The sequence below is a fragment of the Aedes aegypti genome, chromosome 1, assembly GCF_002204515.2.
Source record: "Aedes aegypti strain LVP_AGWG chromosome 1, AaegL5.0 Primary Assembly, whole genome shotgun sequence".
Taxonomy (NCBI): domain Eukaryota; kingdom Metazoa; phylum Arthropoda; class Insecta; order Diptera; family Culicidae; genus Aedes; species Aedes aegypti.
This window is the reverse complement of record NC_035107.1, coordinates 98,575,504-98,591,138: the sequence shown is the minus strand read 5'-3', so window position 1 is coordinate 98,591,138 and position 15,635 is coordinate 98,575,504. Positions and strand designations below refer to the sequence as shown.

The 15,635-nt window shown below is 38.2% G+C and overlaps 1 protein-coding gene across 1 annotated transcript; it reads left to right on the top strand.

The window, feature by feature from the left end:
* Positions 1–725: 725 nt before the first annotated feature.
* LOC5571993 (proton-coupled amino acid transporter-like protein CG1139) lies at positions 726–14,945 on the top strand. The gene is made up of 5 exons (XM_021843405.1): positions 726–876; positions 13,131–13,769; positions 13,833–14,284; positions 14,345–14,517; positions 14,578–14,945. The coding sequence occupies exons 2-5, from the start codon at positions 13,131–13,133 to the stop codon at positions 14,823–14,825; spliced, it is 1,512 nt and encodes a 503-aa protein (XP_021699097.1). The 5' UTR covers positions 726–876; the 3' UTR covers positions 14,826–14,945.
* Positions 14,946–15,635: the final 690 nt, after the last annotated feature.

Here is a 15,635-nt window from a genome sequence, read left to right as displayed (position 1 = left end):
GAAATAGCTCATGGATATCTTCAGCAAAGTTTTAGATTTCGGCAAGATTTCGGTACCCCAACACAATCCGGAATAACTCCGGAACCATTTGGACCAGATTCCCAAGTTTTCCGGACCATAAACTAAAAGAGTTTTTCAGAAAGTTCAACAAAATCTATCGATAAACAAAAAAGCCATACTCATTTTAGTGTATTTCTTTAGCATCTGAAAAGTATGTTGGCTGAATGAGGGTGAACTGTTGCGTTCACGGGTCTACACGTGGCACAGCGGTAACACGTCCTGTCTAGTCGTGAGTTCTATTCTCACCGAGAAGACGTGTAACTTTTTCGCAAATTTCACTTCAATTTGTCAATTTAATTCAATTGCAAAGTATATGTAATAGTATATGTAATGTCTTAAAATATAAAAGTTCAAACATCGATAGTTTGCGGTAGTAAATTTGGAATATCGGTAGTTAGTTACTAAGATGTTCATTGAATCAGGCCTGTGAGTTAGTAGGTTGATCAAAAATCGGTAGAACGACCGAGAAATCAAAAGGCTTGGCCACCCTGCGAATATTAACGGTGACGCGCACGCTTGAGTTGGAGAAGGTGGAAAATTCTCACGAGCACTTGTTGCGATTGTCCAACAGAACGCGGCAACAATCGCGCGGCTTACTGATACAAAGTCGGAAATGTGCGCGCGGGAGAATTTAAACTTTCAAGAGTTGGAAAAACGTCCACTGCTACTGGTCAACAGCAGCGAGTTGTCTATTTTCGCGCTCAGTTCAACACCGAAGGTGAACGCGATCAGTTTGCAAGTTGAAATCCTCCCCCTATCGAACCCGAAGCGCGCGCGAAAGTTTGCACTGATCTTTTTCTCACGCTGACACAGAAGGTAATTTATGGTTAGAATGGGATAATTTATGAGGTGTCTGAAAACTTCAAGTTCGTGAACGATAATAAGCGATATGGACGGGGAAAGTGCGTTTTAGTGTTTGGCGATCACGTGCGATCGTTTGTTTGCCGGCGGAAACAGACACCTGCTACCGAAATTGTTGAGGTGATATCTAGAAGGTAGAGGTTACGGTTACATAAATTGGAAGTTGATCGTGACCAACGGAATATCAAATTCCACCCTCATCTTCGCCGACCAAATCACTCAAAACGGTGTACCGATCTGAGAAAACATGATAAAAATAGATAACTTGCGGGGATCGTGCGAGAATATCATCACGCTACAAATGGAGAGAATTTACCATTTTTTTCATGTTTGAGCGGTATTTTTCCACTTTCCTCGATCCTCGGAGTCTATTTACCAGAGAAAGAGTGAAAACAAAGTTATATGTTTGTGTCGTTGAAGGAGGGACAATTTTTGCAATAATTGTGTGTAAATACAGTGGAAGGGGACAAATAATCTAACTGTGACGCACAGTGACGGCGTTGGGTGGTTGTGAACAAAACAAATGCATAATTTCGAATGTGTCAGATGTGAACAATGCAAAATATTTTCAAATTTTATCATCTGTTACGTTAACAATAAACTTCTGTCAGTATGTTAAATTATCAATCAACGTAAAACGAGCCTTATTGATCAACGGGATCATTGATCTGTACTTCTCTCGGGGAAAGTTCAAAGAGACATATTTCGTTGAAATAGTTTTATTGCATGGTGCGAACAAATGTTGAGTTAACAAAAATTATTTGAAAACATTTGCTTGCAATCCCTTTTTTCTCTAAAGGTAATATTACGTAGCAGAGGCGCGTCCACGTTCGAAATCATGGGTAGAACAAACGTTGGTAAATATTTTGTGCACAATGAAGCTAAAAAAATTAACCCTGGACTGGAAATTGAAAGTTACTATATTTGAGGGGAAAAGTATCCAAGAATTTTGTTTGGATACCTCAAGAATTCAACCTGGATTTTACCATAGAGAGCCACAGAAATGGAATTTCTCTAAAAATTATTTCAGAATTCATCTGAATTATTCCCAAAATTCTTTGAGATTTTTTCAATCCTAAATCCTTAAAGATTTTATCCAGTAATTCATCTATCGATTTGCCTGGAACATCCTCCAAGATTCCCAATTGAATCAATAACTTCTCCAACGCCTTCTTAAATTGAATCAATAACTTCTCCAGAAATTTCTAGGGATTTAGTTTGAAATTGTCTTTTAGGATTTAATTAATATTTCAACAAGGAATTTCTCTAACGATTTCAGTAATTGCTTCACAGATCCCTTCTAAGATTTTTTTTTCAGAAATTCCTCTAGTAATTCTTCGGGATTCCCTCAAGTTCGTCTTAAAAGTTTTTTTCAGGAATTCTTCCGGGAATGTCTCCAGGGAAACGCCAAGAAATTATTTTTTTTTTCTGAAAAATAAAGCTGTGAGGTATTTCTAAATAAAATCCTGATTTAATCTCTGATTAAACTAGGAAAAGTTTTCAAGTCATCCTTATTGAACAAGGATCTCTGAGATAACTCCTGGAGTCTCAAAGAAGGTTAAGAAGATTTCCTAGATAATTTGCCAAAATAATCAATCGATTCTCGGGATAGCATTCCGCAGGATTTTCTAAAAAAATCTTAAAAAACATTGGACAGAATTTCTACAGAATTTCTTCTTGTGTAGAAATTATTGGAGGAATGTTAGGAAAAATTTCTGTAGTATAAACTGAAGTGAACATCTTATTAAAATTTTGAAGATTGCTTAGGAACTTTTTGAAAAATAAGAAATGTTTGGTAAAACTTCAGGAGTAATACTTGGAGGAAATGCTAGAAAAAAAAAAGATTTGTTCGAAGAATCCTTCAAGGAAATTTGAATTTTAAACTTGAATGAATTCTTGCAGGAACCAACATGAACAGGCGGAAGAATTCTTTCAGGGTCTCTTGAAAAAACAAACCCCTTAATTTTTTTTCAAACACTCTGGAATAAATCTTTGTGGATTTCCTCGGAAGAAATTCTGTATAAATCCTTGGAAGATTTTCGTGAGCAACAACTGGAGAATTCGGTTGAAGGACTAGTGAACGAATAGATATTAATAGGAGGAAATTCAAAAGTTATAAAAATATTCAAAGTTATACCTGAGGAAATTTACTGGAAGTAGTAGCTTCGGAGTTCTCGAGGATTCCGTGGCGAAAATTCAGGAGAAATTTTTCTAAGAATCCTTTGAACATATGCTGGTAGAATTTCAGAGAGAATTGGTAGAACAATGTCTAAGAAGAATTTCTGGAGAGATCCTGAAAGTATTCTAAATAAAATCATTATGATAAATCCTGCAGCGGGGAATCTGAGACTTGAAATTCTTGAAGAGCCTATTATAGTCTCTGAAGGTTTCTTTGGGGCCTGTACAATTTTTCATTAGGATTCAATGTAATTAGCATAAGTAAAAAATGAATTCAGAGACCATTTTGGTTAAAACAGATACTTTAGAGACCTAAATAAAGCCATCTTAGAGACTTGCATTAAAATAAAGACCAAGTCTCTAAAAAGAAAACTACTACCAGTCCTGTGTTCATTGGATCAAATTTTGTTATCATTCATATTAAAAAAAATATGAATATCCTTTATGCATATAAACGTCCTTTTTAAATAAATTCTATTAATCAAATTTGACAAAAATAGACCAAACTGCTTGCCTTTACAATCAGTGAGCTCTTATTTCCACATTTATTTATAGATAATAAATGGATGAACAGCCAAAACTCTGTGAATTTCTGTAGTTTTTTTTTGTCTTTGCTATGAAGTGACCCGGATCATCGCAAAATTTTTCAGGAGAAACTCAAGGTGTTTGAAAAATGTTTCATAGTGCAGAAACTCCATCAAAAAGAAGTGAAAGTGGAGAAGAAATGTTATGATGTAATGATTGTTGCTTCTAGAGATCTAGAATACCTTTGCATCTCCACAATCACCACGGAAAGGGTGTTTATTAGTGAGGGAGAAAAAGATTTGGGAGTCACCCGTGGTCGGTGATGCGAATCCATGGATAAGGAGAAAAAATACGACTTTTACTTAAAACTAGTTTTGCATTTTTGTCTCGAGAAGTTTTTGGTAAAAGATTTATAAAATATGTTAGCATCCATAATGTTGAATCATTCAAATTATGTTTTTAGTAATGTCAAAAAGATAAAAATATATGTATATTGAAATTGAACAAAACAGGCGTAATACCGACACTTGTAGTGACGAACCATACAGTTTGTATGAAAATTACGTAAAAGTAACGCTGCCATGAAAAAAATGTATTTTAAAGCATGAAACGAGCTCACCAGCTGGTAGTCCATCCTCGACTAAACACGAATATATTTTCGCACTCATACAACGCGAACCACAAAACTGATCGGCGTCTCGAAAACGAACCGTCTTGCTAGGTCTTTCCGCGTTTGATTTTTCTGACTGAGCGATTATCTATTTTTTAGTATAATGGCTGAGCATTTAGGTAAACCCTTTAGTGGTTCCGTGCAGCTGAATGTTCTTCCGAAACATTTACTGGACGTGCTAAAGGAAAAAACTCTACATGTCGGAAATGAACTACAATGTATGAAGCCACTGGCTACGAAAGGTGATGATCCTAGGTTCGCCGCCAAAGGCAAAAAGTATGCGAAAACCTAGAGAAAGAAACAATACCACAAAGCTGCTTTGACCGCTATAATCTCTCTCTTGGGGGAAGCTAGCAGTTCAAGAACTTCTTTGCGTTTTCAAAGTAAGGCATTTTTTTACGAATGCGCTGAAACCTGATGAACGATTTCAACGTCCTGCCATATCATTCGCTACCCAATTTATTAATCCTAACAGTCTTCGGTTTTGGGCTCAGATTAGGAAAATCTGATTTCATCTGGAAACCAGGAAAGCCAAGACTGGCTCAAATGAAGTTTGGTTGTAATAAATCAGGCTATCGACATGATGGAGACACCATCTTCTATGGTGACAGAGGGCTCGATTGGCTTGTCAGATAGATCGGGCCCGGGACATCCTGTCTACTGCAAATCGCTGCAGTTGATATAGGGCATGTCCATTGCCTGTAATAAATGAAAGGATTGATTACAAATTCATCATTAAATTGATAATCATCACCAGTGTAGTATTAGTTGCATTCCTTACATCAAAACGACGTGGAATCGTATAGTTTTCCTAGTCCTTTTCCCATCGGGTAAGTGATGAATGGCTATGACGTGCGAGGCACAAATCTACCATTTGTAGGGGAACGTGTCACCAGAGGCCTGATATATAATTTTAACGGAAGATTTTAAATATTAAAAAAATATATATTTTTTACGTTCTTTGATAAACTTTTGAATACAGTCAGGTCTCCTATTAGACGCTGCCACCAACTTTACGCCCACCGCAATCTCTCAGCTGTCGTCTATTCGATTCAAGTGAAATTCTGTAGATGATGAATTCATAATATGCATCATCTATCAACAAAAAATCCGCTTCACCCATTAAAAACCGCTGAGAAAGCAGTGGAGGAAAGTGCGTGACAGTGTCTTATAGGAGACCTGACTGTATGATTAAATATTTTTAATGGCACAATCCTTTGATTACTTTTTTTTTAATAATTTGCTGCGTGATCTTATATCTTAAAATCTATCAAAAGTCATGAATTCAATGAAATTGACTAGGGGCCGTCCATATACCAGGTGGACATAAATAGCCCGATTTTGAACCTCTTTTTCCCTTTCCAGTAAGCAATCGAGGACATTTCGTTAACCCCTATCCCCTCCTACGAATGTTCACATAGAGTCAAGTATCTATATATTTGTCAAATAGGCTAGTAAATTTATAGCTCAAAAGCTCAAACTGAGATGGAACATTTTGCAGAATAGTTGTTTCTGTATTATACTGGTGTTTTTTTTTAGCTGAAACACAATTAAAAGTTAGCGAAAAAACGCAAAGCAAATACTGCCATTTCTTAAGAATGCAGACAATAAACTTTGTTGCCAAACCCCGTAAAGACAAACCTTGTTTCTGCATCAAAACAGGAATCTGATGTGTACAGTTTATCAACAAAATTTGTATTGTTATAGGTCATCCGTTCATTATCATTGCTAAATAATATTCAAATCGCACAACGCAAAATTTGTTTCGCTCCAAAGGTGTGAAAACGATTCATCTTTCTTGCGGGACAGTAGGCATCGGTGCGTTGATCGGTGATGATCACGATTTGGAAGTGTTTCGCGGCTACATGCAGTACCAAAACAGCAATCCCCCATAAAGGTTGTACCTCGTCAGTCATTAATTGAATTTCGATCTAGTGTCTCAAAATACCTTATATTTTCATTGTAGTTGACGATCACGGTATAAACATATTTACTAGAAATAGGTAGCATGATTGTATAAATCCAATAATTTTTTAGCTTATTTATCGTAAGAACGATAAAAACACTGTTTTGTAATCAAGTTGTCGAATTCCCATATGCTACGGCCAGGTCTCCGAGTACGCGGTACAATTGACCGTCCCACATGGAGGAATACCGTTTTGATTCATATTACGGACAGCTTCTTATTCCGGACACTCTACTTTGCATGGGAAACATTTCAAAACATTTTTGCCGTTCAAAAGTTCACACTTACGAGGCTCATTTTAATCAAAGTTTTCTATAGATATCTATAAAAAATATGTAATACTCAACTGCCTTAGACGTCTCTTTGGTGGTTAAGTAAGGTAGCGTCCGGAATAAGAATCATGAAAAGTCCACACATTTTTATTTATTTTAAATCAGAAACAAAATCTTCACCCACCATTCGAAAGTTAAGTGTTTTGAAGGCTCGATAACGCCGAGGAATCATACAGATTGATTTATTTTATATGCTTCCTGGTGGGTTATACTTCATTGAGGCCTTAAGTGTCCGTAATATGAATCAAAACGGTAGATGTACAATATAAAAAAAATCATTGTCATTGAACAGTGTGGTTCGCTAACCGAACTGAACACATTAAACATAATATTTAATAATGGGAAGTACTTGTTGCGGTTGCTGCTACTTCCGCAAACAATATTCGCGCTACAATCTCCTCCACGTGATTTCATTTCGTTCGTTTGGTCCGGTCGGTGGTTCGTGCATACTGCCGGAGTGGAATAATTCACGACTTTTCGACATAGGGTAGCCCGGGTAAGATGGAACACTGGGCTAGATGGATCAGTGTCATTTTTGAGCGCAATATATATTTATTTGAATACTCTTCTAAAATGAGCAGCATGATTTTACGTCAGAGCTGTACATTAATTAGTATAACTCTTAGGTTTCCTGCGTGTCAAAAATTTTTTTTTTTATTTCTTTATTAGTATCATTCCAAACATTACATTCATTTCTTATATCTAGGTGTTCTGTGTTATTAGAAAACACTATCATCCTAAATTGGTAAAACAAATTTAAGATTTAATTAACATATTACATTTCATTTGCCGTAGCAGTTCAGATTTTGATACAGGTGAGTTGATTTCACCTGCTTATAAGAGAAAAAAAAATAACGTTTTTATTTTACTTAACCTAAATATATAACGCATTAATCGTGGCAATAGAAGATTGCAACGATTTTTGCCTGAAATTATTAATGATTTTATTTGACATTTGTTCCAATGTTTCAACATTGGATATTCTATGTAACTTATTGATACTATACCAGGGAGGAAGCTTCAGAATCATTTTCAAAATTTTATTATGAATTCTCTGCAGAGCTTTCTTCCTGGTATTAAAACAGCTAGTCCATATTGGTACAGCATACATCATGGCTGGCCTGAAAATTTGTTTGAATATCAAAAGTTTGTTCTTAAGACAAAGTTTTGATTTTCTATTAATAAGGGGATAGAGACATTTTACATATTTGTTACATTTGGCTTGAATGCCCTCAATGTGATTTTTGAAAGTTAAATTCTTATCTAGCATGAGCCCTAGATACTTAACTTCATCTGACCAATTTATTGGAACCCCTCTCATCGTGACAACATGTCTACTTGAAGGTTTCAAAAAAAGAGCTTTTGGTTTATGTGGGAATATTCTTAGTTGAGTTTTGGAAGCATTAGGAGAAATCTTCCATTTTTGCAATCGACTACAGATGACACGCAGGCTTCGTCATTTGGCGGAGAGGCCTGTGTCATCCGCGAGTAAAGATTGTTGACATCCCTGAGGTAACTCAGGTAAGTCAGATGTGAAAATATTGTATAATATTGGTCCCAAAATGCTGCCTTGAGGAACACCAGCTCTTACAGGAAGTCTTTCAGATCTGGAGTTTTGATAATTAACTTGAAGTGTACGATTTGACAGATAACTTTGAATTATTCTAACAATGTATGTTGGAAAATTAAAGTTTTTCAATTTTACAATCAAACCTTCATGCCAAACACTGTCGAATGCTTTTTCTATGTCTAGAAGAGCAAGACCAGTAGAATAGCCTTCAGATTTGTTGGAACGGATCAAATTTGTTACACGTAAAAGTTGATGAGTGGTCGAATGTCCATGGCGGAATCCGAACTGTTCATTGGCAAAAATTGAATTTTCGTTGATGTGGGCCATCATTCTGTTCAAAATAACCTTTTCAAAAAGTTTACTGATGGAGGAAAGCAAACTGATTGGACGATAGCTAGAAGCTTCTGCAGGATTTTTGTCTGGTTTTAAAATTGGAACAACCTTAGCATTTTTTCATTTGTCAGGAAAATATGCTAATTGAAAACATTCGTTGAATATATCAACTAAAAACGATAAGCTACTTTCTGGAAGTTTCTTGATAAGGATGTAGAAAATTCCATCATCGCCAGGAGCTTTCATATTTTTGAATTTTTTAATAATAGTTTTCACTTCTTCCAAATTAGTCTCCCAGGCATTTTCGAAAACGTTCTCTTGATTGAGAATATTTTCGAAGTCCTGAGTAACTTGATTTTCAATTTGACTAGTAAATCCTAAATTAAAATTGTGCGCGCTTTCAAACTGCATAGCAAGTTTTTGAGCTTTTTCGCAATTAGTTAGTAACAATTTGTTTTTGTCTTTCAATGCCGGTATAGGCTTCTGAGGTTTTTTCAAAGTTTTAGATAATTTACAAAAGGGCTTAGAGCCAGGGTCCAATTGAGAAATCTTATTTTCAAAATTTTTGTTTCTTAATTGTGCAAAACGTTTCTTGATTTCTTTCTGCAAATCCTGCCATATAATTTTCATAGCAGGATAGCGAGCGCGTTGAAATTGCCTTCTCCTCACGTTTTTAAGACGGATCAAGAGTTTTAGATCATCGTTCGTCTATAATCACGTATTCAAATTCTACTCTACATTTTGGTATTGCAATGTCTCTGGCTTCAACAATGGAATTTTTTAATGTTTCAAGAGCATTGCCAATATCAAGTTTTATTTCTAAAGAAATATTAACATCAAGATTAGAGTCAATATATGTTTCATATATATCCCAGTCGGCTCGAAAATAATTGAAAGTGGAGCTGATAGGATTGAGAATCGCTACATGGGATATTTGAAATGTAACAGGGACATGATCAGAATCAAAATCAGCATGAGTAATTAATTGGCTACAAAGATGACTAGAGTTTGTTAAGACCAAATCAATCGTAGATGGATTTCTAGAAGAGGAAAAACATGTAGGTCTATCAGGGTATTGAATTGAGAAATATCCTGAAGAGCACTCATCAAATAAAATTCTGCCGTTGGAATTACTTTGAGAATTTTTCCATGACCGATGTTTGGCATTAAAGTCACCAATGACAAAAAATTTTGACTTATTGCGAGTCAATTTTTGCAAGTCAGTTTGGAACAAATTAACTTGCTGTCCAGAACATTGAAAAGGCAAATAGGCAGCTATGAAAGTATATTTACCAAGCTGCAGTAGCGCAACCAGGATTTGGCTCTGGGGGGGGTTTGTAAACTCAAAAGTAATGCTGTTTGAGAAGGTATTTTCAGTAGAAAATATCAACTTGAAGAATGTAAGTAAAATTTACTATTTTAACACGCATAGTACAAATTGATTAAACAAGAATATAATACGTGACACCATGTAATCGTTCATCTGTATTGTTCTCTAAATGTTTTTTTAAAGTTTTTAACGATGAGAATGCATAAACTTGAAGATAGAAATCATTGCTACTATATTGTTGCAGTTTATCGGCAGCAGACCAAAATTGTAAAACTGCAGTTAAGTTTAAGTTAAGTTGAAGCATTATTGGCTTATTTCAAAAAGTTAACAATCGGGAGAATCTAATCTAAATGCCAAAAACAAGTTAGGCTTTTACTGTGTGGATTTCAATCTCGGATTAAATGAAATGCCTAATATAATAGAAATCGGCAGCCAAATGTTTCGATAACATTCTATGGTTTTTTCCTCGCAATTTTTAAAACCCGAAGAATGATTTCTCAGGAAATTCATATGCTCTGAAAAATAGTTGAAAAACTTGGCTTAATACTGAGCTGGCTAAAATATTTTAATGCTTCGGATATTGCATTTTATGTTAACCTCTCGTTGACCATCGCCAGAAGTACCTCGCTAATGCTGAGTACGAAAAGCGAGGTTTTTGCACTTGTGAGGTACAACAGCGCTACTACTAAAGTTTTCAAAAGTTCCCAAAATATTTGAATATTCGACAAACTTTTCACACAAAACACTCAGTTTATTATTCAGCAAAGGCTTTATAACAAGCTTAAGTAACAATTTGCAGTTAGCTTTGTATTTATTCAACACGACAGGTCTAAGAATTGAAAAAAAAAAAGATTTTGAACATGTAACTGTAAAACCACTGAAACTTACAATGTTAATATGAACCAAACTAAGTAGTGAGTCCGTATTTGTAGGATGTGTAGTGATAAACTCCAAAAATATACTTGGTAATTCATATTTTGTTCGGCTCTGGGGGGGAGGTTTGACCCCCAAATCCCCCCCCCCTGGTTGCGCCACTGCCCAAATGACGAAAACAGTTGATGTTTTATACGCCTATAAATGATGATTGCAACTCCCCCACATGCCCCATAAAGTCGATCATTACGATAAACAAAAAAGTTTGGATCTCTTTCGAGTTTAGATCCTGGTTTCAAATACGTTTCAGTAATAACTACTATATGCACGTTATTAGCTATAAGAAAATTTAACAGTTCCTCTTTACCATTCAGAGAACGAGCATTCCAATTTGAAATATTTAAATTATTATTTGGATCCATTAGAAAAACGTAATCCAATAACAATTTGATTTGTAAATTTTACACCAACTTGGACTGATTCGGTCATAGTGATGGCTTTGAACCTTGCATCAATCATTAGATTCAATTGTTCAGTTAGAAAATTAAAATCAGAGACAGACATATCACTTTGTACTTGGGTACATTATCTGATGATTTCCCATTAGAATTTTCGGTAGACGAAGAAGCGGAGTAGGACTTACCTGTGGCGGTAGGATTTTTCCATTTGATTTGAAACAAGTAGAATGGGTACTCATAGTATGATAGGGGAGATATTTGAGAAGAAGTTCGCGATCTTCAAAAGTTTCCGGCAAAACTCGACAGTCTCCTTTCTTTGCGATTTGGAAGGAAACCTTGATTCCCCTAATGGAGTTCAAGATCTCCTGCCTAAATCCTAAAATTCAGAACAATTGACCACGATAGGCGGCAATCTTTGCTTCCTCACTTAAATCGAAGAGCCTGGGCTAGAGGCTGCTTCGATTTGGTGTTCGGAAAATTTGTCTCATTTCGATACAATTATTCATTTCACCCTTGGAAGAAAGTTCGCATTCCGGAGAAACGTCCTTTCTTCCATTCTTGCCACGTTTAGTGACAGTTTTAAATTCTACTTTTTTGGAAGGAAGTTGTGAATTCAGAGATTCACCCTTCCTTTGTTTGTTGTTGCAACCATGTTTAGTGAATAAGAAGACGTGACCTTCGAGAGGTTTTTTCCCAAGACGGTGTCCAAGAAGGATTACCACCGCTAGCTTTCGCCAACGGGTCCAACGAAAAATCGAAGGCACGGGTCCAAACAAGGATCGTAAAGGGATCAATAGTAGAAAAAAAAGTGCTGAATAGTACTAAAAGTAGCACTGAAAAGTACTGTTTTTGTAGCACTGAAAAGTACTGTTTTATTGCTTTAGGTAGTTTTTAAGAAAACTTCCAACAGCAGAGAAAATTCGTGTACGCACAGCACGAAGGTCTGGTTCAATGACAATTTGATTCGCTGGTCAACACCGATATTCTGTATATCTAAGTCATGTTATAGAACAATAGAGAATTTTGTTTTTCTTTTCTTCATCAACGGGATTTTCAACCCTATGCTAGTTCATCTCGTGACCAATGGCTTGCGAAGGAAGTCGTCACCATAATCTTGAAGTCATAGGTGACCATCTCGAGGATGGGATTCGATCTTAGCTCCTCGGCGTGAGCGGTTGGTGTTTTAACCCCTACGTCAGGTCCGTTCTAAAAAAAAAAAAATGGTATGCATGTCTACTTTGATGGTCTTTTGGGTTCGTTCTATAACTTGATATTGTGCATTCAGATTAACTTTAGACCGAACTTCATAAGAGATATTGAATATCACCGAAAGTTCGCCGAAGTTCGGCGTCGGCATACTACTGAAGTGCTACGCCGACAAAGGCAATCCTTATGCGTCGGCGAAGCACCAAATTAGAATGCCGACGCCGAACTTCGCCGAAGTTTTGACTGCCGAACTTCTAATTGTCACTCCAATTGTCAATATCTCCATATCCCGATTATTCGTTCAATAGCGAGTTGTAGAGAGTTGAGTGTAATACAAACACTTCAAATGATATGAAAATAAAACAACATTTCGACCTTAACATTGTTTCATCTTAACATTTCAAAGTCAATTAGCGGGAATTCTTCTACATAGCCCTCGTACAGATCACCGCAATAGAACAACCAGTCGTAATGGCGAGCACCAGCTTTGCCACCGCTTCTCACGTTGCTCGTGATACCGCACGTGCCGGTGTGAATTATAATGACCGATTAAGTGGGAACTGGTTGCCCTGTGTCGGCAACCGGCGATTAAACAAACAGGAAATTCAGCACTCGGCAGAATGATAATTAGGGGAAGGTAGAGTTGCACTCTTTTCGTGATTCCCCGTTCGCAGTTTGTGGTTTACGAGAATCGCTACAGTGACGACAACCTTCGTTCGGCTAATTGCCTATTTGATCTAGCTAAATGGAATGCTTCCGATTTTGCAGATGACGATTGCGATCGCGATAGAAGAAAGGCAACAGAATGGCACCGCGACGAATGGATCTCTCCCGCAAGGCACCGTGAACAATGGATTCGTCCTGGACGATACGGTCGCAAAGAAACCCTCAAACGGAACGGAAGTCGTGCACCACTATGGACCTCATCATGGACACGATCACCACTATCACCTGCATCATCACCACATCCGGGAAAAGCCTGGCCATGACTACACGGACGACGTGATTACGGTACACGGAGTCCAGGCTCATCACAAAACCAACTACCTGGAGACCATGACACACCTGCTGAAAGGGAACATCGGCACCGGGTGCTACGCCATGGGTGACGCCTTCAAAAACGGAGGTCTTCTACTGGCTACCGTCCTGACCGTGTTCATAGGCTTCGTGTGCGTGCACTGTCAGCACGTGCTGCTGAACTGTGCCAAAAAAGTTCACATGGACCAACAGGACAAGGGCCGCCCTCCGGATTTCGCCGAAACGGTTGGGCTGTGCTTCCAGAAGGGACCGCCTCGGTTCCGGAGGTTGGCCAAACCGATGAAAATGGCTGTGAATATCTTCATCTGTGTTACGCAGCTAGGGTTCTGCTGCATTTACTTCGTCTTCATCAGCTCGAATTTCAAACAGGTAACACTGATAGTTGCGTAATGTTTGAGAAGTTATTCGATCATGTGATCTTTTATCATACAGATCTTCGACCGTTACGACTTGGTCCTGGACGTCCACTACCACATGGCACTGCTCCTGATCCCCATCATCCTCACGTCGATCATCACCAAACTGAAATTCCTCTCGTACTGTTCGATGCTAGCCAACGTGTTCATGTCACTCGGTATCGGCATCACGTTCTACTACGCGTTGCAAGATGTGCCCTCGATCTCGGAGCGACGGTACGTCGGAGAGTTGAACCAACTGCCGTTGTTCTTCGGCACGGCAGTGTTTGCCTTCGAGGGAATCGCACTGGTGCTGCCTCTGCAGAACGAAATGAAGAAGCCGCACGACTTCCGCAAGGCTTGCGGAGTCCTGAACACCGGCATGGTGTTCATCGTGTCGCTGTTCACCCTCTTCGGATTCGCCGGCTATCTCAAGTGGGGCGAAGATGTACAGGGAAGCTTGACGCTGAATCTACCTGACGGCGAAGTGTAAGTTTTAGATAATTGTGTTCTTTAAATGATCTTAACAGCAAATTTTGTATCTTCCAGTCTGGCCGAAAGCGTGAAGATCATGATCGCAACTGGTGTCCTCTTGGGCTTCGCTTTGCAGTTCTTTGTAGCCATCATCATCATGTGGCCTCCGGTGCAATGTCGGTTGAACATTACCAAGCACAAAACTCTGGCGGAGATTTGTTTCCGTATTTTGATCGTTCTAGTCACCTGTAAGTTATTGATTTATAATTCCAATTGCTATCAACTGCTGACCTGCTCCGTTCTTTCAGTTATCATCGCTGAGTGCGTGCCCAGTTTGAGCCTGTTTATCTCGTTGATCGGAGCCCTGTGCTCGACGGCCCTGGCGTTGGTGTTTCCACCCATCATTGAAATGATCGTGGCATACAGTGAACCGAACTGCAAGCCAAGCCGATTTATGATCGTGAAAAATGTTTTCATTCTAATCCTGGCACTGTTGGGATTTTTCACCGGCAGCTACGAAAGCCTCACAAAAATTGTACAGGAATTGTTGATGTAGATATTTAATTGACAGTGAGTTAGTTATAAGTGTACAGACGGGTACTAGTGTTAGAATTGTTGATAGTTAATGTAAAATGAAGCGCTGTGCAATAAAGTTGATCCCACTCGAATAACCATAGTCATAGACACTAGTTTATACTAGAGAATTTCATGTAATCCTTATAGGGATCAGAATCCTACCTTCAGGACACTACCTTGTAGCCCTAGTAATGAAACTTTAACCACTCAATTTGATATTTGAACCACTGAATGACGTACAATGATCTGAGATAACACATTCCTGCTTGTCGCTCATTTCTTTCACTTAGTTAACATCTAAACAGTTAACACTGAATCAACAATTTTGCGTCACAATACTCGGTTCATGGCCGCATCTCTCATTCCTTGGTTCTGCCCCACGCTCACCAAAGAGCACTTGGTCTGCCCACCTAGCTCACTGTACTCCATGCTTTTTTTGTAGATTCGAAGCGAACGCCATATTTCCAGGGTTGCGGTCTAGTATTCTTGCAACATTCCCTGTCCATCGTATCCTTCCAGCTTTTGCCACTTTCTGGATTCTGGGTTCGCCGTGGAGTTGGGCGAGCTCATGGTTCATCCTTCACCGCCACACACCGTTATCCTACACACTGCCAAAAATCGTTTGCAGGTGCTCCTGGAGCATCATCCACGTTTCATGTCCGTAGAGGACTACCGTACACGTTTCATGCCCTTAGAGGACTACTAGAGTAGGCCATAGAGCCTACTTTGATGCAAGTTCCACTGATGATTTTTCTGCGTATTTCACGACTAAAGGCTGGTTTGCTACTGA